At 46.7% G+C, this 23,107-nt stretch overlaps 1 protein-coding gene and 1 pseudogene across 1 annotated transcript in view; both read right to left on the bottom strand.

The window, feature by feature from the left end:
• The window catches only part of KCTD1 (potassium channel tetramerization domain containing 1), a 174,246-nt gene extending 155,562 nt beyond the window's left edge, over window positions 1–18,684 (bottom strand). The window contains exon 1 of the mRNA XM_026496137.4: window positions 18,574–18,684. Within this exon, the coding sequence (XP_026351922.1) occupies window positions 18,574–18,582 (9 nt within the window). The 5' untranslated portion in view covers window positions 18,583–18,684. The remainder of the gene's footprint in view (window positions 1–18,573) is intronic.
• On the bottom strand, window positions 657–752 carry LOC113253577 (small nucleolar RNA U3; annotated as a pseudogene).
• Window positions 18,685–23,107: the final 4,423 nt, after the last annotated feature.

The following is a 23,107-nucleotide window of genomic DNA, read 5'->3' as shown; positions in this document are numbered from 1 at the left end:
AGGTAGAACTGACAAAACTATAAGACTTTTAAAGTGTATGTTGTGATGGTGTGACAGATGAACACGTTGTCAAAGCCCCTCCCCCCATCTAGTTAGTTAGCACATCCTTCACCTGCACACACATCTTTTTTTGTTGTTTGGTGAGAACGTGTAAGTTCTACTCTCTTAGCAAATGTCAGTTGTACAATACGGTGTTATCAAATACAGTCCCCGTGTTATATCTTCTATCTTCAGACCTTATTCACCTTATAGCTGAAAGTTTTCCCCTTTTACTAACCTGCCTGTCACCCCCACCCCTGAGCCCCTGGCAACCACTTTTAACACTTTGTTTCTGAGGTTGTCTTTTTTTTTTTTAAGATTCCACTCAAATTGTTTCTATTCAGGGCCCCACAGAAAATATTTGCCTGGGACACTTCCCATCCAAGGGGTGGACCCATCACAGCCTAGCTGGAGGCCGCTGGGGCCATTTTTCACTTTTTCAATTATTACCACCCTGATTATAAAGAAGAGGAAGTGGAGGTTCACAGAGGTTGAACAACTGGCCCGTGGTCCCGCGGCTGGCGAATGGGGAAGCAGGGACTCAGGATCCAGTGAGCACGCTCCGAGGCTGGGGCTCTACCCCGTGTGCTCCCTGGGCCGCTTTGCCAACTCTAAGGGCACCTTGGGATGACTCCAGCCCCATCATCTGTGCTCTCTCCACTGCTGACATTCTGGTAACAAACTATAGAAATGATCCCTGAAAGTATAGTCTTTCCACTGCTGACATTCTGAACACTGCTCTCACTTTTCAAATTTCTTAAATGGTCTTTGATTTTTTTCCTGCATGGCACTTGTAAATCTGCATGCGTCTTCCATAGTTTGCTCTTTCTCTCCTGCCTCCTCCTGACGCTCTGTCCTTTGGACCGATACTGATACCCAGTCCAGATTTGTCACAGGATGATGGAAACACTCCAGAGCAGTAACTTTGGCTTTATGTGAACACCAGAGACTGTGAACAACTAAGAATGTTCTCTCAAATGGCACGGGGACGAGCCAGATTGCTGGGGGTGGTGCTGAGGTTCGCTGTGAGGAGGAGGCGGCTCAGGCATGTGGGCAGGGAAGCAAAATGTGTTAAGTCTTCTATTGTGGGGTCAGCCCACCCAGTGCGGTCACCCTCCCCACCGCTGATTTCAAGAACCAGAACCCGAGGGAAGATGGGCCGTGACTAAGAGGCTCGGTGCCCTCTCAACGGAGAGAGGTGGTCTTGTTGCTCCAGTGGGATGAACCTGGTTTATGTCATTGGGGAAGATTCCAGAACACAAAAGTATCAGGAAGCCTCCTCTGTGTGAGTTCAGTGGTCAATCCACTTGGGAGGCAGTATCTGTAACGGAACGCGCGTTGACTTCGGAGTCTACTGACGTGGGCCGGAATCCCAGCCTGGCTAGTATAGGAGCTGTGTGACCCTGTGGAAGTTACCTAAGCCCTCTGTGCCTCGGTTTCCCCATCCGAAGAGTGGAGATAATTTCTTCCGCAAATGACTGTCGTGAGGACTGAATGAGACGATGCCAGTTCAGTGCCTGGTACAGAGTACGCCATGGCTACTGTTACCCTTTCTATCTGAGACTGTCTTACTGAGGGTGGCTGAGATCATGGGCTGGCTCTCCCTGGTGTCCCTTGAAAACGTTAGGCAGCTCTCTCCCACCTATATGCAGTTTGCTCTGAAAAATCAGTTACAAATGAAACATCGTTAATATGTCCCAACCTTTTGCACCCATTTTCTCTGTTCAGCCTGTATCATCCCTGTGTGTAATGAGGTTCAAGAGCTCGGCTACCTGCTGGGCAATAGAAGCTTCTTTCCCTCATCCAGAAGCTTCCCTTTCAGAGTTCACTCTACACCTGACCTTCTTAATTTCCTTGACACTTGAACATCTTCTTTCTCCTCTTAAAACATTTTGTTTATCGATCACCACAGTGTTACTGTGGTAACCTTAAGACTTCTTAAAACACACCTGCAAGAATATTCCAGGGCTGAGCACGGCCTCCTGTTTCCTTCCTCCCCGTCGGTGTTTCTGTTCTGAAGGCCCCGCGTGCTGTGGGCTGTTGAGGGAAAATTAGTTAGCAGCCCTCGCTTTGGGGTCAGACGTACCTAGGCTTGACTCCTGTCTCTACTACTTGGCAGTCAGCCGTGTGACTCAGTCCCCTGTGCTAGGTGGATGGGACAGGAGCTGCCACAAGGCTGGAGGGGGCCAGGGGACCCACGCGGGGAAGTGCTTGGCAGGGCAGTACAGGGCTGCAGCCCCGGTGGCCGTGTTCACTGGCCAGTCCATCTTAGAACAAACCTCATCTCTTCTTGCCTAACTCCCGCCAACCTCCTCTTGACCAACTTTCTGGCCTCCCACACTATCCATGTTGCACACTGTTGCCAACTTCTATTCCTAAAATGTGACTTTTATCATGCTGTCCTTCTACCCCCCAAAAAAATCTTCAAAAATTTCCCCTTGATGAGCGAGGCTTCCGTTTAGAGCCCTGCATGGCATAGCCTCACAATTCCCTCCCTCTCTTTTCTCAGCCTCCTCTGCCTCCACATCCCTGCACCTGTCTTCAAACATCTGAGGATTCTACAAATATCTGGCAACGCCAACAGGCCTGCCACCCAGCCCACAGGCTTGGGAGAAATGAACGCCCCCCTGGGAAGTGGAGATCTGAACGGTGCCTCCAAGTGTGAACAGGGGTTTCTTTGGGGGGGTTCGAGTCAGAGGAGAGTCGAGTCTCAGTCAAGAAAGGGCACAATGAAAAGAGAATATGATGGCAGGGCAAAGAAGCCTGGGGAGGCTGAAGTCTGGGGCCTAAGTGTGGCGGTGGCGGGGGTAGGGGTGCAGGTGGTGCTGGGCCCCCTAGGCCAGCACAGGTCTTTGGGTTGTAGCCTGTGTGTGGGGAGGTTCCTACCTATTCTTTTTTTTTTTTTTTAAGATTTTATTTATTTATTAGACAGAGATAGAGACAGCCAGCGAGAGAGGGAACACAAGCAGGGGGAGTGGGAGAGGAAGAAGCAAGCTCATAGCGGAGGAGCCTGACGTGGGGCTCGATCCCACAACGCCGGGATCACGCCCTGAGCCGAAGGCAGACGCTTAACTGCTGTGCCACCCAGGCGCCCCCCTACCTATTCTTAAGCAAGGATGTAACATCCTGTAATTTCCAAAGAAAAGAGCAGTTGAACGGTCATAAAAGGATTTCGTGGTTATTATAGAGAATTGGAAAAACAGAAAATATTGAAAAAAATAGAAAAGTAAAGATTAGAAAATAAAATCTTGCGGCCTGGAGATAAACACTGATAACATTATCGTGTTTACTTTTTTTTTTTTTAAGATTTTATTTATTTGACAGAGATAGAGACAGCCAGCGAGAGAGGGAACACAAGCAGGGGGAGTGGGAGAGGAAGAAGCAGGCTCATATTGGAGGAGCCTGACATGGGGCTCAATCCCAGAACGCCGGGATCACGCCCTGAGCCGAAGGCAGACGCTTAACCGCTGTGCCACCCAGGCGCCCCTATCGCGTTTACTTCTTATTCTTCCCTCCCTCTCTCAGTGTGACTGCCACGTAATGAGTGCTTACTATGTGCAAGGCGTTGTTACAAGAGCTCTCCTCATTCAATCCTCACAACAGCCTGTGTGGTAGACAAAATAATTACTTGCATTTACAGGTGAGGAAGCGGTAAGAAGCTTCTCTGGGTCCAGTAAGTGGGAAGTGGCAGAGCTGGGCTTTGGACCGGACAATGGGCTCTGAACCCCTAGGCCACACTGCTGCTGGGCGGTCACACAGTCAACACAGATGCACATAAACTTAGAGAGACGTAAAATTTTTGTTTAAAATGGAGCCTGGCATCCCAGTTTTCTGAATTGGGGTTTTAAAAAGAATTTTGAGGGACGCCTGGTCGCTCAGTCAGTTAAGCGTCTGCCTTCAGCTCAGGTCATGATCCCAGGGCCCCGGGATCAAGTGTCGTGTTAGGCTTTTTGCTCAGCGAGAAACCTGCTTCTCCCTCTGCCTGCCACTCCCCCTCCTTGTGTTCTCTCTGACAAATAAATAAATAAAATCTTTAAAAAGAACTTTGGTGGGTGCATGAAGGGGCTGTGTAAGTGGGGAGTAGCTCAGAAAGTGTGCTGGGGAAGACAAGTGAGGTGCCCACAGGAGAGAGATGGACGAGGGTCAGCGTGAGCGCAGGGGTGGGGAGGACGTGATGAGTACGGAGACCTTTAGGAGGCGGAAATACCAGATGATGACTCAGTGCAAGTGCCTGCGAGCGTGTGTCTGTGTGTGCGCGCGCATGTGTGTGTGCCAAGGAGGAGTTAAAGAAAAGGAAGTGATGAGGGAAATCCTGGGGATTCTTTATTGAGCACGTGAGTGGGTGGTAAAGCTGTCACAGGACGGAGGAAGGTTAGGAGGGCCAGGAGGGGATGAGTTCCTCTGGGACCTCATGAGAGGGTGCTATGTGCCGGCTGGACACGTTCACTAGGCAGTGAGACACACACAGGTGGAAAACAATGGTGTTGGCTGCATTGTTCCTACTAAAGTCTAGGGACATGAGTTTCCCTGGGAAGAACGAATGGATTATTTATTTATTTATTTATTTATTTATTTATTTATTTATGATTTTATTTATTTATTTGACACAGAGAGAAGGAGGGTACACAAGAAGGGGGCGCAGTAGAGGGAGAGGGAGAAGCAGGCTCCCTGCCGAGCAGGGAGCCTAGCGCGGGACTCGATCCCAGGACCCCGGGATCACGACCTGAGCTGAAGGCAGATGCTTAACCATCTGAGCCACCCAGGCGCCCCCGGATGTTATATTTAAAAGAGGAGATGGCAGAGGAAGCTTAGGGACACGTCAGACAGGATGGCAGAATCAGACGGTTGCATCTGAGAGTGGCCAACAAGCCGAGATCACAGAGCTGGACCGGATGGGATCAGGAGGAGGAGGCCACTAGATTCAGTGCTCTCCTCCCCAAACCCCCGTTTCTGTGGGCTAATCTCTCACCCACCTCTCAAATTCATTTTTGCATCTTCACCCCTGCTTCATCGGTCCCCTGCATTGTCCTAACCTGGCACGCTGTGCCTCTAAACCCAATTTACTCCCCCACCTCCTCCAGCAAGCTTTCCCACTGGGCCTCCAGCCTCTCTTTACCACCCCCTGCCCCCTCGCCGTCACTTACCTTGTTTTCTCCCAAGATTCCCAGCATCCATGGCAGGGGCTTGGCCTTCCTGGGAGCCCCACAGTGTCTGATATGGTGGTTGCTTATAACTCAGAGCATAGAGTCTATTACTCTACTTGTATAATTTGGATTTTTAAAATACACTTTCTTTACACCAGGATCTCCTCTGCCCTTTTTAGCTCAGTCTCAGCTTTGTGAATTCTTCCCATGCATCTTCTTGCCTATTGGCTTGGCATTTTGCTCCTTGAATGCTCCACGGGCAGTCTGGGTGCTGAGACGCATCTTCTGTTCCCTTGCCTTTTCTCACTTCCAGTTGGTCTCAATCGCAGACGTCCCTCACTCTCAATTTATGACAACCCCTCATCCTAGAACCCATGGTGCATTCCTTCTGGCATGCCATGCTTGCCTAGACACTTAGCTGTTTGTAAGATGGGACTGAGACGGGTATAGTCTGCTCCATGCGCTCCTGCAGCACGAATTCAGCTACGCTCTACCAGCCCTCCAGGCAACGGTAATGGCAGGTGTCAGATCTCCACCAAGAGCTGCACAGTTTCATCTTGAGTTCTTCCAGTCCACATAGGTTCCATGCAGAACCAGAAAGAATCCTCACTCATACACTAGCGTATATGCGTGTGTGTGTGTGTGTGTGTGTGTGTGATGAGCAACAGCAGTGATTACGATGACAATGGCGTCGATGATAATCACTGCCGTTTTCTGTGCACTTAGTACGTAGCAGACACTATGCAAAGAGCTTTATAGACATTGCTTCGTTCAGCCCTCCCATGCTCTGCCTCTCTTCCACGTGCTATGGAATCTTGGAGTTGCTCTTAAATCACTGCGGTGCTGGCTAGGAATTTTTGGCTTCCCCTGTGCAGGTGGGATGGGGGTAGACCCAGAAACTTTCTACGGTCAGCACAGAAGCTTTGGAGGAAATCCACGGCAGCAGTGAAGGGATTCTATCTCATCAGACACCTGATTCTATCTCATCTCTATCGCCCCTCCTTCACCGAGAGTAACCAGGGTCTGGATGCTGTAGGCGATCTGGGGCAGCAATGGCACCTGACCGTCCCCAGGAGATCCAGCGCCTGCGGAGCTTGGGCCTGTGACTCTGTGCTACCACATAAGCAAGGCTTGATGGCAGTCTGATTAAGTGAAACGGAGAAGACAGTCTAGGAGGGAAAGTTTCCTTAAAAAGAATGAACCATCTTCCCAGTCTTGCTTTTTAAACTTCCACTCCTGCTTAGGGCAATCAGCATTCTAATTGGAAAGAGGTAGAAAACCGATGGTGTGGATGTAGAGAAATACAAAATAGAACATTTCCCTATTTCTCTAAGTTGTTTGAAAAAACATCCCGTTGAGGAGATAAAAAAAAAGGGGGGGGGGACTTTGCCGAGTGACGTGATCGGATGCGAGGACAAGCAGAGACTGGATTCGGCGTTTAAGGTCAGTGAAGTTGGCATGAAACTATGGGAGACTGACTGCACAGGTCCCGATCCCCAGGGAAGTTAAAAATAAAGCCTTTTGGAACATCCCGGTCTTGCGGTGCTGTTCCATTTTGAAAAGGCACCAGAACACCCTCTAAAATGAAGATGACTCGGGGTGGATGACCGTGGAGGGAGGGAAGGGAGGGGAGGAGCGAGACAGCAGACTGCGGTGGGGAGGGAAGCCAGTGGCAGATGGGTTTTCTGGTTCGTGTCTTAGTCGGCTTGGACTGCCATCACTAAATACCATAGATGGGGTGGTTTTAAAAAACAGCTAAACGTATTTCTTATAGTTTTGGAGGCTGAAGGATTTGGCTTCTGGTGAGAGCTCTCTTCCTGGCTCGTGGATGGCTGCAAGAGAACACGCTCTCTGTGTCTCTTCTTCCGGGGAAACTAATCTCACTGGATCTGCTGGCACAGGGCCTTATCTTTATAACCTCATTTACCCTTAGTTACTTCCATAAAGGCCCCACTCCAAGTTCAGTCACACTGGGGGTTAGTTAGGGCTTCAGCCCATGAATTGGGGGGGGGGGGCAAAAACAGATCGATTGTCTGGCAAATGGCTACAGGCTAAGGGGAAGGGGCCAGGGAGAGCAGGAAAGGCAGAGAGGACTAGTGGAGCTGTGGATGGGATTTCTGGTGTCAGAGAAGTGGAGAGAGTGGACAACTTCTCAATAAACCATGAGGCCAGTTTATCTGATAAGTGGGAATGGGTTTGGAATTTGAGAACAGTAAAAAAGATCCAGAAAAGCCTCCGGGGGGAATGAGATAAGAAATAAACCGGGGGCTGCCATGCAATATCAAGGTCCCCGACAAGATGGTCTACCACGATTGCCATGCAGACATCAGCGTTAACGTCATCTCCTTACGGAGGTCTCGCCTGACCACACCGTTTTAATTTTCTGCATAGCACTTAACCGTATCTGATGAAGTTCTCATTCCCCCCCCTCTAGGATGTAAACTCCAGGAGACCCTGGATTTTTTTTTTTTTTTTTTTTTTTTTTTTGCCTTGCTTCTTGCTCTTTCTAAGGCTTAGGATAGCGCCTGCCTAGTTAAAAGCAAGGAAGTCTCCGCGGGCTGCAAGGATGAAATGACTTTGCAATGGCACCAATGAGAAGAATTACGTGACCTTTCTCCTGTGTCACTCAGGTTCTCGGGATCAGAAGTGTGGAAAGAGAAAGCTTATGCAGGACTCGCACTGGCAAGGTGGGAATGGAAAACAAGGAGGGTGCTAGTGAGTGCGCTATAGAAATAGTGCTCCGCTGAGCCCAGGCTGAAAAGGAGCGAGGGAGGACAAGGAAGACAGGCAGGCAGGGAGGAGGGGGTATCAGAGAGGTAAGAGGAGAGGAAGCCGGGAAGGCTCGAAAAGCAGGTTAGTAGGAGTGAGGAGGAAAGCCAGGGTTTGCTGAGTTGGAAAGGTGCCTTGCAATGAAAATGTCCAGCATGCATCACAGAAAGGTACAATGTCTCCCAAATCTACTTGACTGATGAATCCTTTTATTTCTTTCCAGGAACATCCCTAGGGCCTACTGTTCCCTGAGAACAGAGGTTCTCAAAGTACGGTCCCTGGGACAGCAGCACCAGCATCCATTAGGGGAAGTGCAAACCCTCAGCTCCCATCCCAGACCAATCTGCTCAGAAAGTTGGGGTGGAGGCAGGGCTCTGAAGAAGCTCTCCAGGCGATTCTGATGCATACTAACCACTGAGCTAGACAGTACTTTAGAGAAGACCGATTCATGTACAAATCTGGGAAAGACTATTCGTTAAGGGGTCAGATGAGTCATTCGTGTTCATGCTAAGGTCATATAGTATGACTGCCGAAATTGAAATGGAGAAGAAAACGTGCATTCAACTGTAATGTGCCAATTAAGATAGCAACATTTACTACTAGTCTAATTAATACATCGCATCAAGATCTGAATACAAATGATTTGGGACTGCCTATTCCTTTGGATTATTCATCTTGTTACACTCCGCTGTTAGCACGAATTGAGAGCTGACTTTTTTCCCAACATACTTTATCAAGTTGTTGAGCAGGGAGAGGGAAAGAAAGAGGAATGGATTTGAAAATTGTTTCCTTTCCTTCCCCTTGTCCGTTAATCCTTTGACAGAATTATCAGAAAGTAATTTTGAGGCCAAAAGGTAGAGAGCAATGGAAAGAAGAGAAAATAGATCTCACGGAAGCTCATCGCCTCTTAAGTAACAAAAAACTAACCATAAGTATCTGTATTATATGTCTAGCTGTCTAAACTCATATTTAAAAACTGATTTTAAGAGCAATTATTAGCAAAGAACTTTATAAGTCGATCGGCTTAGAAGCACTTTATCTACTTCGATAGTAAACGGTTATTGGGTTAGCACAAATTTATCAGAAGCTATAATTTTCAAGTGTTAAAAAGTGTATCTGTTCTATTTCTTAGCAGAATAATTTGGGAAGGTGTTTACCATACATTTGTAGTTTGCAAAAGAGCTGTCAAAAATAACTCGAGATATATGAATGCTTCAATGATACAACGAAAAAAACAAGTATGACTCAAAGTAACCTGCGTGCATGTTTCCAAAGTAAAATTTGAATCTAAGTCTACATCTTCAAATGCATTTTGACTCGGAATTTTCCTTGAGAGGGAAAAAGAAACAAAGAAGACCCCTTGAACAATTATGCAGAGCTAAATGATGGAGCTTTTTAAAGTGCTTTCGCTAGAAATAGTCTTAGTTTCAAGTGCATTTAGACATAAAGACATATCAGAAATGAAAGAATAACATTGTTCAAAGATTTGCATGAGCACAAAGGCTTAATTAGAAGAAAAAATCATAAGAAATGTCAGATTTTTTAAGGTAGAGGTTTGCAGAACTTCCGTTCTGTCTTTCACTTACTCAGCCCTGGTTCACTGCCCTGCAATATACATGACTGGTGGGGTCCCCGTGACGCCATTGGTCATGGACTCCCATGACTCCTTCTACTAGGGGGGATGAGCTACACTGGAGGTAGGTCTAAATTAGGATCTGTGTTTCCTATAGAAAACCACCTGCAGCTCTTAGCTAGTTTAATTTGCGCAACCTTAGAATGATGCATTTCTCGACACTTTGGACCTTTGACCTATAGTACTGTCAGCACTGAGGAAGGCTTCCTTCTGAAATTCTGGCCCTTGTTTAAAGCCGTCTGTTCTCCCAAACTTCATTCGGACATACTGCAGAGAAGTCGGGTGCAAAGTCATCAGACTGCAGATTCTAAAACCTGCCTTTTGTTCCCAGAGTTGGAATGGCACTTCGGATCAGAGAGAGGCTGACTTAGTCCATGTGGCCAGTGAATTTCTTTCACCACTGTGAGTTCCTGGAACTCACAGGCAATGACGCTGGGTTAAGAGCCGGCCCTCACGTGCAGAGGAAGGTGATGGCCATCTGGCAAACCCCCGGATCTTCCTACGTCCTCAAAAAAATGAGAAGCAATGACTCTGGAGAGGAAGGCAATGCTAAACAGAAATGCGACCAACCCTCATCGTTGTGGGCCACTCACTATTTCTCAAAATGGTTCTGAGGTTATAAATATCTAAGGACCCTGATGGAAATTTTGAACGATAAGATAAGACACTGAACATTTTTTTTTTCATGTGCCTTCTCTTATACCATTGAACAAAACCCTGGTACACTCTCACTGTTGATTTCTCTTCTCTGACAGTTACAGGGGGACCCACCATCTAGCCCTATAATATATAACAGTCTCCCCATTAATTTGTTTTCCCGTGTTTCTTACAGAGCAGGGCACAGAGTGAGTATTTTTGTTCTTCATTTGGTAAGATAGGGAAATCAATGGCACTCCCCCTTACAGGTGGCTGAGAGGATTAGAGGCTCTAACACATGTGGAGTTCCTAGCACAGGGAAAGCGCTTAACAGTTATCAGCTCGTAGTAACAGTCGGAAGCCTGAGCACATCGTCCAAATCCTGGCTTTCTTACTCACCCTTATGTGACCCTGGACAAGTTACTTAATCTCTCTGGGCCTTGACTTCTTCATTTAAAAGTGGGGATACCAATAGTACCACCTACTTGGGTGATGAATGAAGATTTGATCTGATGCTATATTACGAAGTCTTTGGAAAACTGCTGGGCACAGAGAAGGCGGTGTCCTGGTGTTACCTGTTTAATTCTTGCAACAACCCTCAGAGGGGGCTGTCAGTACCCCCATTTGCATAGATAATGAAGCCAAGGTTTAGGGTCACACAGCTAACAGTGAGTCCACAGTTCCATGCGACTACCGCTCATAAGAGAGGTATATGTGGGTCTCCAGTTGCACGTGACTGTTCTACTCCCCAGTGACACATGCCTGCCTCATATGGCTTTTCACCTTCACTAGTATTCCTGATTACTAATCGGCAACCCAGATGCTCTCGACCCACAGCATGGGCTAGCGTCCCACATGCTAGAGGCTGACAGCACTTTCTTGTGCTGATTTCCTTGCACGCACAGGCAAACAGACCTCTTGCTGATCTCTGGGAAACTGGCAGCGAGTGGATTCGAACAGATCACAGCGCCTGCTTTCTCTCCCCTCCCTGGTCCACAGCACAGGGGGAAATGGGTGACTCCGAGGCGTGGATTCTTCCACCCGCCCCCGTTGGGCCTCAGTTGTTCCTGCGAAGGAGCCAAGGGAGGTTTTTAAAGTTGGCTCAGACTTTCTTTGCCACTGAGGGTGGGGCAATGGTGAGAAAGTGAAGAGAAAGACCAGAGGCTAGTCCAAGAATTTGCTTGTGAATGTATACCACTGCCATCTGCTGGATGGAATGGGTATCAGACTTGTTCCGATGTTTCTTTGCTCTGTAATAAGCAAACTCACAGATTCCCATTATGGGTTCAGAACCTAGTGGTTTTATCATTTCATAGCATCAGTTCTAAATGTCTGCAGATTTTGGAAATCTCACGACAGCTGTGCACAGAAGGACTATCATGGGAGTAACTGAAAGGTAAACCTATGACATCTTTGAAGCAATGCCCTCTCTAGCATTAATAGTTCCCCAGATCAAATTTAGTCTGTTCTCAAATGGTTGATCTAATTGGTTAGAATAAGCCCATAACTATCCAGCAAGGGCATCCGACAGAACTTGGACCCTCTTGTCAATGGCAAAAAGTACTTACAGGGAAGTGAATTCACCATCTGGCTTTATTCTTGTGTTCTCTGAAATTCCCTGTTCATGTATCCAACAATTCCTTATTGAGCACTTGGCCTGTGTGCCAGGCACATATCAGGAACTGAGGAAGCAAGGAGGAATAAACATAGTCCCTGTGTAATTAGTGATATTAAATGGATATATTCCGAGCGCTTAGTATGTGCCGGGCATATACGCAGTCCATTACATCTCATCCAGTCCTCAGAACTACCCCAGGATTTATTATCTCATTGACAATGATCTTATATTATTTCATTTACAAAGATCTTATATTATTAACTCATTTCTAGTACTATTAGTGCATCATTTACAGTTCAGAGAATTGAAGGTTAGGGAGATTAAGTAACTCACGAAACTTAATACAGTTAGGAAGAGCTGGAGTGAGATTTGGATGTGGGGAGTGGGAGTGGATGGGTGGAGAAGAGAAGGGGTGAGAACATGAAGCAATACAGATTTTTTTTTTTTCCCATGTGGAGAGTCTGGGTCTTTCATTTCACACACATTTTCTGTTCCATTAGCTACAGATTTCCAGCGAAGCGAAAGTATACACAACACTAAGTAATGTGGCAGTAGAAAGAAGCTTTGGAAAGATTGATCAGGAAGAATAGCCCTTCCTTTAGCAAGCATTTGAAATCCATCCAGTTAACATTCTCTTCAGTTCTTAACTCTTCCGAACAGCAGTCTCCGTGTGTCGGCGGCAAGACCTGAATTTTGTCGGTTCTCACTGGATGGAAACGAATCCCCATTGTGGTCAGCATGACAGGTAGGTGAGAGTGAATGATTTGCTCCGCACAAGTGAGGGAGTGATTCAGACGTATGATCACAACCACCTCAAATTGCTTTTCATTTGTTCTCTCTGGTGTAAGAGTGGGTGCAGGAGCAGGTGCAGGTGAGGGGATACCAGGGCACGTGGGGGCGGGGAGAAGAGAGGAGAGGATGAACGGAAGCTGGTGGCAGACAAGAAAAGCACCCTGTGCCAGGTGCCTATGAAAAGTGCTCTAATAGCATCAATTGGACAGAACACTAGAAGTGTCGCTGGGACAGTTGAGCAGCTGATGGTGGGTAGGGGTTGATAGTCAGCCTGCTGGGTTAGAACCTTTGACCTCAGACAGGTCACGTAATCTTTCTATTCCTTAGTTCTTTCACCTGTAAGATGGGGATGCCCCATGGTGTTGTTTTGGGGGTCTAGTGAAGTAGTCCAGACTGCCCTCTGCTACTTGCACCAAGGGGTCAGAATTTGGACGGATCCTTCAGGAAAAATGCCCTGTAGGCTTGCTTGATGCTACTTATTTCCACATTAGTTTGCTATATGTACTCACATTCTGCTTCTCCACAATCCTATAAGGCAGGGTGGACAGATATTATCATTCCCATATTTATAGAAGAAAGTCATCCCTAGGTGTTTTGGTTGAAATAAAGATGTTTTTCTAAGCAGAGCCTGCCCTCAGGGCCATCCACATGAGAACACCCCCCCCCCCAAAAGCATCCTATGGAATCACATTTGTGTATCAAACTCCTAGGCAGACAGTGATTTTCAAATTCTTTCCTGGAAATAACTGAAACCTGAATTTCTTGGAAGGAGCTCCAACCTGGAATCTCCCGGAAGGAATATAACCAGAAAGAGGAAAAGAAAGCTATTCTAAGCATTCATCGCTGATTTCTTTTGCTGAAATTCTCTAATAAGTTTTTGATGTTGAAAGAAAAACTGAATACCTAATTTTAAGATTATTTTAAACTTAGTCAACTGTTCATCAGCCAATGTAATTTTGGTGGTGAATAACATATTGGGCAAAACACTATCTCCTGATTGTTACATGTGCTGGTGAAGCCCGATGTGAGGCAACGAGTTTTGGAGAAATAAGAATGAATGGAAAGAACAGACGAGATATTAGAAATACCACGAACAGTGTCCACTTCAGTATGAAAGTGTTGTATTGAGACAACACTAGCCAAGGATCAGTACCCAAAGTTCGGGACGTGTGAGGGGACACATGCATGGAAATCTAACTAAGGAGAGAATCAGAGCTGAGTCGTCTCAAATCAGACCCAACATACTATGGTAAGGTCCTTAAAAGTTCTATCGGTGAGCGATTTGTGATCATTGTGCCAGTTCTTTGTATGTAAATGGGCTTATAAAGAGCATGGTCAAAGAAGTTTCCTAATAATTTGCTACATGTTTATGACATTTTTCACATAAGTCTTTGCACTATAAGGCACAGACTTGATTTTCCTTCCGAAGGTTGAACACAGGCCTCTTCAAACGATGAATTCCAACTTAACTGGAGTTGGATAAACGGAACATCACATTTAGAAACGAAAAGGCACGTGGCTAATGAGGTTAAGAGCAGGGAGATCAGTCCCCGACGATGCAGAGGCTCCGTACGCAGCTGTCGGACAGACGGAGAGACGGAGTGACTCGGGTTTCCCTCGTGAAATCAGTTACACGGGATGTGAATGAGGCCACTCATCGCTCCTCCTTCTGGCTACTGGAAATGAAGTGAAACGCACAAAATCTACCCAGTCTTCAGCATCCCAGTGTCCTTTTGGTTAACGTGTCAGAAACAGGCATTCGCTCGACATCTCACTTCTTGTTCACGGATAAACCAATCCTTTGACCACGTTCTGTCAATTTTATTTTCTAAATACACCTTGAATCCTTCCATCCGTCTGTTCCCCCTGCCACTACCTGAACCCCAGCTCCATCCTCTCTTGCCGGGATGTCTCTTAAAGCCTCCCAAGGGCTATGCCTCATCCACTCTTGGTGCTACAATTCTTTGCCCACAGTGACACCAGAATTATCCTTTCAAAACACGAACTTGATTATGTCCCTTTTCTTTCAAAGCTCTAATTGTTGTTCAACTGTTTGATTAACTTCTGTCTCTCTATGTGAATCATAAGCTCTGGGAGACTGGGACTCTGAAAGCCTTTTTCTCACCATCATGTCTCCGGCGTCTAGCACAGGGTCCCATATACAGCAGACGCAAATAAATAGTTGTTGAATCAGTGGATGAACTTAATGAATACTGGCTTGTTATTCTTCAAGGGTAATCTGTCTGTGTTGCTTTCTGCACGGTTATCTCAAATCAAACTCATCAACACGCTTAACATGATTTACATCTAGTACATTTTTATGAATGAAAAGCCAGAGTGCCTAAGAAAATGGAATTGTTTCTCACTTCTGCATGAGTAAGCTATTAAAATAAGCAAACGTGCTTGCATCTGAAATTTTCATTTTCATTCCCAAGATGGTTCGTCCTAAAGATGGAGAGAGTAAGAGCTCTCCTCGCTTGGAAAACTGTAAATTGCAGTCCCAAAGAAGGTTCAGAAATACAGTTTAAGATCCAACCAAATAAAAGACTTGAGTTGATGGTTCATAAATAAATATCCTTCAAATGTCTCAAATGGGATGTAAATGGAAAAGATCTTAGCAGAAACCATCACATCTCAGCATTAGGAAACAATCATTCTCATTTTAAAACGTGGAGACAAGAAAGCATTTGTGCAAATAACTTATTGCTAAACCTAGAGCTACATGGAAGTTTAATTTTCAGAAAGTTCTTGGATACAATACATCTTTCACTAATTACTTTTACATTTAAGAACACATTGCTTTGGATAAATAATTGTATGCCAAAAGGACCATAATGCTATTCAACAAATGGGATAATACATTTTCATCATCACCTAGTAGAAGTCGTAATGCATTTACTTTCCTAGTACTTAGGTAGTATAATTTGTACCATAATTACTGAATATTCTCTAAAATAAATACCTCGCATCAGAGTAATGCGGATGGTCAGTAAATCACTATTACTTAAATAAGGATGAACCAAGCGATCACCGAGCACCCCTACTATGCAAGCCCTGGCAAAGAATTACAAACACGAAAATCTTACAGCTAGAAGAGAGACCTCTAGTGTGTGTTAGAGAACTTTATATTGTGCTTCAGGCATAATTAATACAGCAAAATCACTGCAGTCATTTTGAATACTGTGGTGGGAGATTTTTTGCCAGCTATCATTCATGCTCAATTCATTTCAACATTTCTTCCCAGCAAATGTATGATATTTTTTGCCTAGTGGCTTTCTTTTTTATCAGCATATTGCCTAAACCAGTGAAGTTTTCTCCGTGATGCAAAGTTTTAAAATTCAGTGGTCACTTTTGCAGCCTCATCAGAAAGCCTTAAACCTACTGTCGTCATAACAATCACGAACAATTCTTTGCATTCAAGCAACAGCAGGACTCCTGAGCCAAATCGTTGCCGCCAGTGTGCGGTCTCCTGAACACCAGCCCCTCATGGTAAGCCAAATGCCACACAAATAAAAACACGAGGAAAGGATCAGCACATCGCCCATTATCCGGGAGACAAATGGATCCACTACTATTTCAAATTCACCAAGTAGGTTAGCTATTAGATTCCCATATATGCAGGTAAAATTCCTTGATGTGAAATCAGATTTAATGAATCATGCTAGGGCATCAGCCTCAGCCTTTAAAAATCCTTTATTTTCTCCTTTTCCACATTAAAAACACATTTGAGATAGACACAGAAGATGTTTCTCTAAAAAACACACATACACACAAAACAGGAGGTCTCTTAAGGAGTCTACTGCTGAGAAGGTAAAAGCATTTTGCTCATTTTTAATTTGCTAAAACAATCCAAGCATGCTTGGTACCCAGAGGGTATTCTCAAATAAACTTGTATCTCTAGCTGCCAGCTTAGTTGATTGAAAACAGAAGGCAAACGTTTCTTAAAGAATGAGTATGTTAAACTGTTATGTCTCTCCCAGTTCCAGCAAGGATACACACACACACACACACACACACACACACACGCAGACACGTCAAGGATTTGCTTGAAAGCAACCGCCAGTTCTCGATGATCTAAAAGGTAATGCAGCATTTGTACCAAATTACTGCTGCTTACTGTGGTGCCCCTCTTAGCGAGCAAGTCAGTGCCACGAGGGCACTGGACAGTTCCTGCGTGCTGTTCTCCACGCACAACGCCGACAGCCCCATTTGCAACTTTGCTAACTTAGTTGGCTCCCGCCCAGCCGGCCCCCGAAGCACAGTCACGGTGAAAACGTTCCGAGACCAGAAAATCATTTCCACGACAGTGCAAGTGTTCGAAAGCACAAAGGCGGACCCGCTCTAGCTAGGAAGTTTCGGTACTCGGGCGGCTGGGCGGAGCACGCGTCCAGGTAAGGGATTCCTGCACCACAGGTCTGGTTCCCTCTTCCTGGATGTTTTGCGGGCTCGACCTCACTTTTAACGCGAATTCACCAGAACGCGCCCCCCAACTTCGTTCTTTCTCCAGGAGGCTCGGACTCTTTATTTTCCAGCCAGGTCCCTCTGGGGGGCGGGAGAGGAAGCACACTTCACATTTCCATAAAGAGGGGCGGCGGGGGTGGGGGGTGCGGAGCGGAAAGAGGTCAGAAAGGAGCCAAACTGCATCCCTCCCGCCCACCTCTGCGCCCCAAGCGCTGGTTCGGGCGGCGGACACGGGAGGCGGCCAGGAAACTCTGTCCCTTTAAGGGAACCTTGGCCGCCAGAAGGGGAGGGAAGGATGCGGGCTCCGGACTCGGACTGGGCGCTGCAGGCACCGCGGAGCAGAGGCGAGCGCAGCAAAGCCACAGCCATTACCTGCAGCGCTCACATCCTTCCCCCACCCGAGCGCCCCCTCCCCCGTCCCCGCCTCCCAAGGAGACTTCTAATCCGGAGCATGTGCCGTGCCCTTTATCCGGGGAGGAGGTGGGGAGGAAGAGGAATGAGAGCTTTTTAAAAATAAATGAAACGTTTGCACCCAGGGAGGGGGGGGGGTGGACTGGAAAAGGGAGGGGATGGTGGGAGGGGGCTTTAAAGGCGCCCGGGTGGGCGGAGGCGGCGAATCCGGCTCAGCCCGGCCGGAGACGGACGGCGGATTGCGCTGGGCACCGGCCGCGGCTCACAAAGGGGAGCGGCGCAGTCCGGCCTGGGCAAAAGGGAAAGGACAAACCGCCTCGGGGCCCGATCCGCTCGGCAGCCACAATGGCGTCTTTCACGGGGCGTCCGGGGGCGCCACCGAGGCTACGGGCGAGGAGGGGGCGGCGGGCCCCCACCCGGCAGGAGGCAGGAGCGGAGCCCCGGGCGCCGCCGCCCCCGCGCACCCCGCAGGGCGCTGCGCTCGGCTGGGGGCGCTCGGCCGGCGGCGGCGGCGGCGGCGGCGGGTCGGGCCCGCGGCGCCGCGAGGCTCTCGGCGGGGCTGCTGTGCGGGCGCGGAGCTCTGCGCCGGGAAGAAAGGGACGCGCGCGGCTCGGCGAGGAGGGAGGGGTGAGGGGAGGGCGGGGGAGAGCCGCGGCGAAGCGGCCGCCGGGGAGGCTGGCGCGCGAGCGGCGGGCGGGCGGGCGGCGCTGGCACAGGCTCCGACAGCCGCGGCGGCTCCGCTCCCAGATCCGGAACCGGGCCCCGGCGCGCGGGCTTCCCGCCTCCCCGGCCCCGCCGGCCCCGCCGGCCGCGCCCGCTCCGCCCCGCTCGCGCCCGCTCCCGCTCGAGGAAGAAAGCCGAGAACCCGCAGAAGCAGCCCCGGAGGAGGCGGCGGCCGCTGCCCCGCCGCCGGCCCGAGCGGATCCCGAGCTGCCGCGGCGGGCTGTGTGTGTGCGAGTGTGCCGCGCTCTCGCCCCATGCCTGGCACATGCGTAAAAGCGAGTTGCGCCCAAAGTCCCAGCCATACCCTCCTTAGCAAATAATAACAAACCCAAACCGTCAGATCTTACCTGAAACATTGAAGCACAAAGTCTCTCTCCAAGTCCCCTTTTCCTTTTCCTCTCCCCCCTTTTCCGATTTCTCTCCCAGCGATCTGCTCGGCTCGCCACACCAGAGAGAAATGCAATAGCTTGGCTAAGGTAGACAGAACAAAATACAGAGAAGAGTTGCTCCAGGGCTTTGAAACCCCTCAAGGCAAGGATCAGGATACAATTAGCTCATGCCTCTACCTCCAGTCTAAATCAATCTCCAAAATAAAACTTAAATCAAATTAACCGATCACAGGGCAGACAATTGATCTCCTTCAAAAATAAAGCCCTACGTATATGTATAGATAAATATACATATAGGAAATTTTTTTCCAGTTTTTTTTGGTGGAAAAACAGTCTTATTCCAGCCTCCAACTTGCTTTTTACCCTCCTCTTGCACAGAAAAGCTGATTTTAATCGTTGTGATTAGTTTTGATGTAACGTTTCCGCGGGCGATTTCTGCAAATGGATGGAGTGTTTCTTTGCCAAAAGAGGGAAAAGCAGCAGATGATGATAATTATAAGGATTGTTGGTTGTTTCTTTTTATTTGTGTTTAGGGCTCTCTCTTCACTTTCTCAAGTTGACCTGACATTGCTGTTACGCTAAGGTCGCACAACTTGTTGATGGGGATCACCGCCCTGTCTGATCAAAGGATAGGTGATAATTTGGCAACAGAGCAGCACATTTTTGGTTCCTTTGGCGACATAACGTCCCAAATGACGTGGATAAAAATAAGCACATGCAGTCTGCTTTGCCCCAATCAAGTCTGAATCAGCGCCTGGGGGTTATACACAAACTCATTTCAAATGTTCAACCATGCAGAATTGCAAAAAGATTGAAGGAGTTACACCACATTTTTTTTAAATAGCAAAATTAAAAGAAAACAAAATCTACATTAGGTGTAGCCAAAGACGTATCCTTTAGGTTTTATTTGATCAGCCTTCTGAACATATCTCTCCTGCTCCCTTCTCTTTGCTTCCCTCCACCTGGTACCTTTTATGGGGGCGGGGGGAGGGTTGTATAATTCCATTATTTGACGGAAGTGCTCAACAGAGCTAAAGAGACTCTAACATGAACACATTTCCCCAGATTGCCACTCTAGCTCTGACCTCCCCCACTCCTCATCACTTCTCCTTCCTCTCTAGGTCTTTGTTCAAAGAGATTGTGCCTGAGCCAGTCGTTATCTTAATTCTTTGTAGTTAGAGTAGGGATATTTGGTCGTAACTCCAGGGTCACCTCTCATTAGTGTTCTGTCCTTGCAGGATACTTTTTGAAATGGTGTATTTTTTTTTTTTTTGAGCACTTCACAGTTCATTAATTCAAAGACTTTGCTGACATTTCTTATGAAAAAGACCAGGCTGTAAGGCCAAGGCTACTAAAAAAAGAAAGGAAGAAAAAAAAACCCCCCAAACCCTAAATAGAACCAGACATGTCCTGTGAATACCTGCAATTGGCAGCATTTCACAGGAAGTCTTTTTTAAACTCTCATCTTTCTTCTAAGGTAAGCAACTGCTGCAGGAGGAGCAGAGAAGGGAAGGGCCAAGCTTTTTAAAAAGATCATCAATCAGATCAGGGTAATAATGACGTGAGAGATTAATGCCATCATGAGAATCAGGGGTCTTGGTAGTTTTTGTTTGTTTTGTTTTGTTTTTTATTTTTTATGTAACAAGTTCTTAAGACGTGGGTGTCTGGTTTGAGAATATCAGTGACCTGCAAGAAGAAAAAATGAATGGCTCACAAAACAAGAAACAAAATTGCATCTTTGCGATTCTCTTCCCCCCTCCACCCAAGGTAGATACACCCTCTGATCTGTAATGAAATTTTTTAAATGTCCACAAAACCCTAAATTCAATTGAATAAGAACTTTCTTCTTGCCCCCAAATGGCACTCAAAACGTTAATACAGGAGCAGGTGGGAAGAAAAGAGACTGATAGGACTTAATGCGTTGCAGGTGTGGCCTGAAGTGACTTTTATTAAAGTCTGGAGAGCCTCGTGTCATTGTCCTGGGATGCTAGAGCTGGATAGATCATTTGTAGCCATCTAGTTCTTGACATCATTTTACACATGAGGAAGCGGAAGCAGCTTGCCCAAGGTCACACGCCAGTCAGCACAAGGCCAAGACGAGGCCTGGAAAGGCAGGACTAGAACCAACGTGAGTGTTGTCTCCCTGAAGGCACTCACCTTGAGACACTGTGCACAACATTCTAAATTGTACTGACACGGCTTAAAAACCATACTTTCAGAATTCTCTTTCTGCAGTTTGTCCTAACAACCTGTAAGCACCTTCTTTCAAATATCTCTGAGAGCAGCAAATCCTTGTCCTTGACGTCTAACTTTTTTCAACAACTGCTCTCCTTCCACCCCCACTCCAAAAAATTAGTACCAGGTCTGGGAATAAGTGGATAACGAAGATGGCTTATGCTATTTAGAGTCAAAAAAAGAAAATATGACTAAACACAGTGAGGCCAATTTTCTTATTGGTACCTAAATGAACTAGACTAGTGGCAAAATATCTTAAACAGTAGGATTAACTGGGATTTCAGTTTCCAAGATAACTGCTCTGAAGAGAGTAATATTCACTTGGGCAAACCGAGTTCTGAAAGGTTCATTTTCAAGGTGTTTAAAGACTGCAGAATGACATCACTTAGAAAAAGTCACTCTATGTAAGCTTTAAGTGATTGACATTTTAAAGTGACCCATCCATTCGGTTGATTGCTAAATTTGTGATAATCCCAGGAACCAATGGACTGCAGAGTACATCTCACGTTATTGTAGTGAGGATTTTCATTTTCTGTAGTTTGAAGGGGACTCAAAGTTGAGACTATGAGGATTCAGAGGGAAACTTATTTTGTAGCAGGCAATACAAAGAGAAGAATAACCTTCACAACCTTCAAATCAAGGATGAGGACAACAGACTTTTAAATTTTAAGATAGATTTTTTTTTAAACGAAATGACATGTGAAAAGCAGGGTCCATGTCTTGCCTCGTATGAGATATGAGTTTGCCAACTTCGCTTCAATCAGCCCTTGCGATCATGAAATTACCCAAAAGTATTTTTTATCTGATTATTATCTGTGCAAGGGAACGTGTGCATTTTGTGTGCTCTACAGCGCTTTTTTGCCAATCATGAAGAAGTTGGGGGGAAAAGTATATTAAAAATCCTTCTAACCTCCTTTTTCAATAAATAGTTGAAGTGAGAGCAGCAGCCTAAAAACCGTTAGCAACACGGAAGACAATGGCAATAAAATTGTCAGCAAGAAAACAATCAGAAAGAAAACACAGACCTCTGTTTCCATCTTCCTGGGTCTCACTATCAAAATGAGTTCCACCAGTTTTTAAGGCGTAAAAACAATGATAGGATATTTTGAATTGAAACCAGGAGCTTGGTGGAAAAAGTTGAGTGCTCTGACCCCGGAGGAAGAGAAAACGGGATATTCTTTAAGAGGGGAAAGGCAGTCCCTTTTCCTGTTAATGTGGGGACAGCTCATTTGGTCGCACGCCAGTCACTGAACCCTCAAATCACGAGTTTGCACAGAACATCACGGCTTGGTCCGGGGGTCGCCCTGCGGTACATTCTTGGTGGCGATTTCACAAGATGTGGACATTACTGGCTGAGATGAAATGTGAAATTGCAAAACCTTTCAGTGAAGCCAGACACCCAGATCCAAGTTAAAAATCCCACTGCGCTTTGCGTTAGGAAGCAGAGAGAAGCGTGGGCGCCTGTGCTCTACGTGGACGCGCGTGGACATCACTAGCCACGGCAGGGCGGCCACGCGGTCTCCCTACGTGCCACGAAATGACAATATTTCCACCAGTGCTTCAGCGCCGCCCACCTTAACTACCGTGAGAGGCGCAGCCACACAGGGAGGCAAATCAGGTTATTTTATCTTTGAGTCAGTGTTTTGGAGGAAATCACCTGTTTTTTATCAGTCAACCTGAAACTCCCTAACATGCTGTGGAATGTGCACATTTTCTTGGGGTTGAATAGAGGCATTAACAGGCTCAAACAGAATGGGTTTGTGATTCCTGGAGATTTGGCCCCAACCACCACCTGTTTATAATTAGCCTCTGGAAAACATAATCGTTTTCTCTATCACTGTCAAGGTTAACAGTCTGTAATATCTCCTGTTCAGAAGAGTAGATCTTCTAATGGTGGCAGGTCCGCTGGCGGGCGTCAGTTTCTGCTCTCCCAGAATTCTGAATAGAAACAGATACCGAGTCCCTGTACTGAAGTCTTTAGACCACTTTGGTCTCTTATCAAAGTTTCCTCTCTAGCTGCGCAAGGTGAATACTGGTCATAACCCCACACTGTAAAGCAACACAAGTGAATTCAGAAATAAAACTTGACGGTGGTCAGATACTTTGACTACCATTTTAGACAGAGAAAAACAAAAGAAAGATATTTATGCAGTGGGAGATACCGAATTTATTGAGATTTCCATGGATGAGCTTTTAAAAAGAGAATAGCTAAGCCTCCTTTTAGTACTTTATCAAGATAGCACACGGACACCCCACC

This window comes from Ursus arctos, unplaced genomic scaffold, assembly GCF_023065955.2.
Source record: "Ursus arctos isolate Adak ecotype North America unplaced genomic scaffold, UrsArc2.0 scaffold_17, whole genome shotgun sequence".
In the NCBI taxonomy this organism is placed as follows: Eukaryota; Metazoa; Chordata; class Mammalia; order Carnivora; family Ursidae; genus Ursus; species Ursus arctos.
The sequence above is the reverse complement of the archived record's forward strand: the minus strand, read 5'-3'. Positions and strand labels throughout refer to the sequence as shown.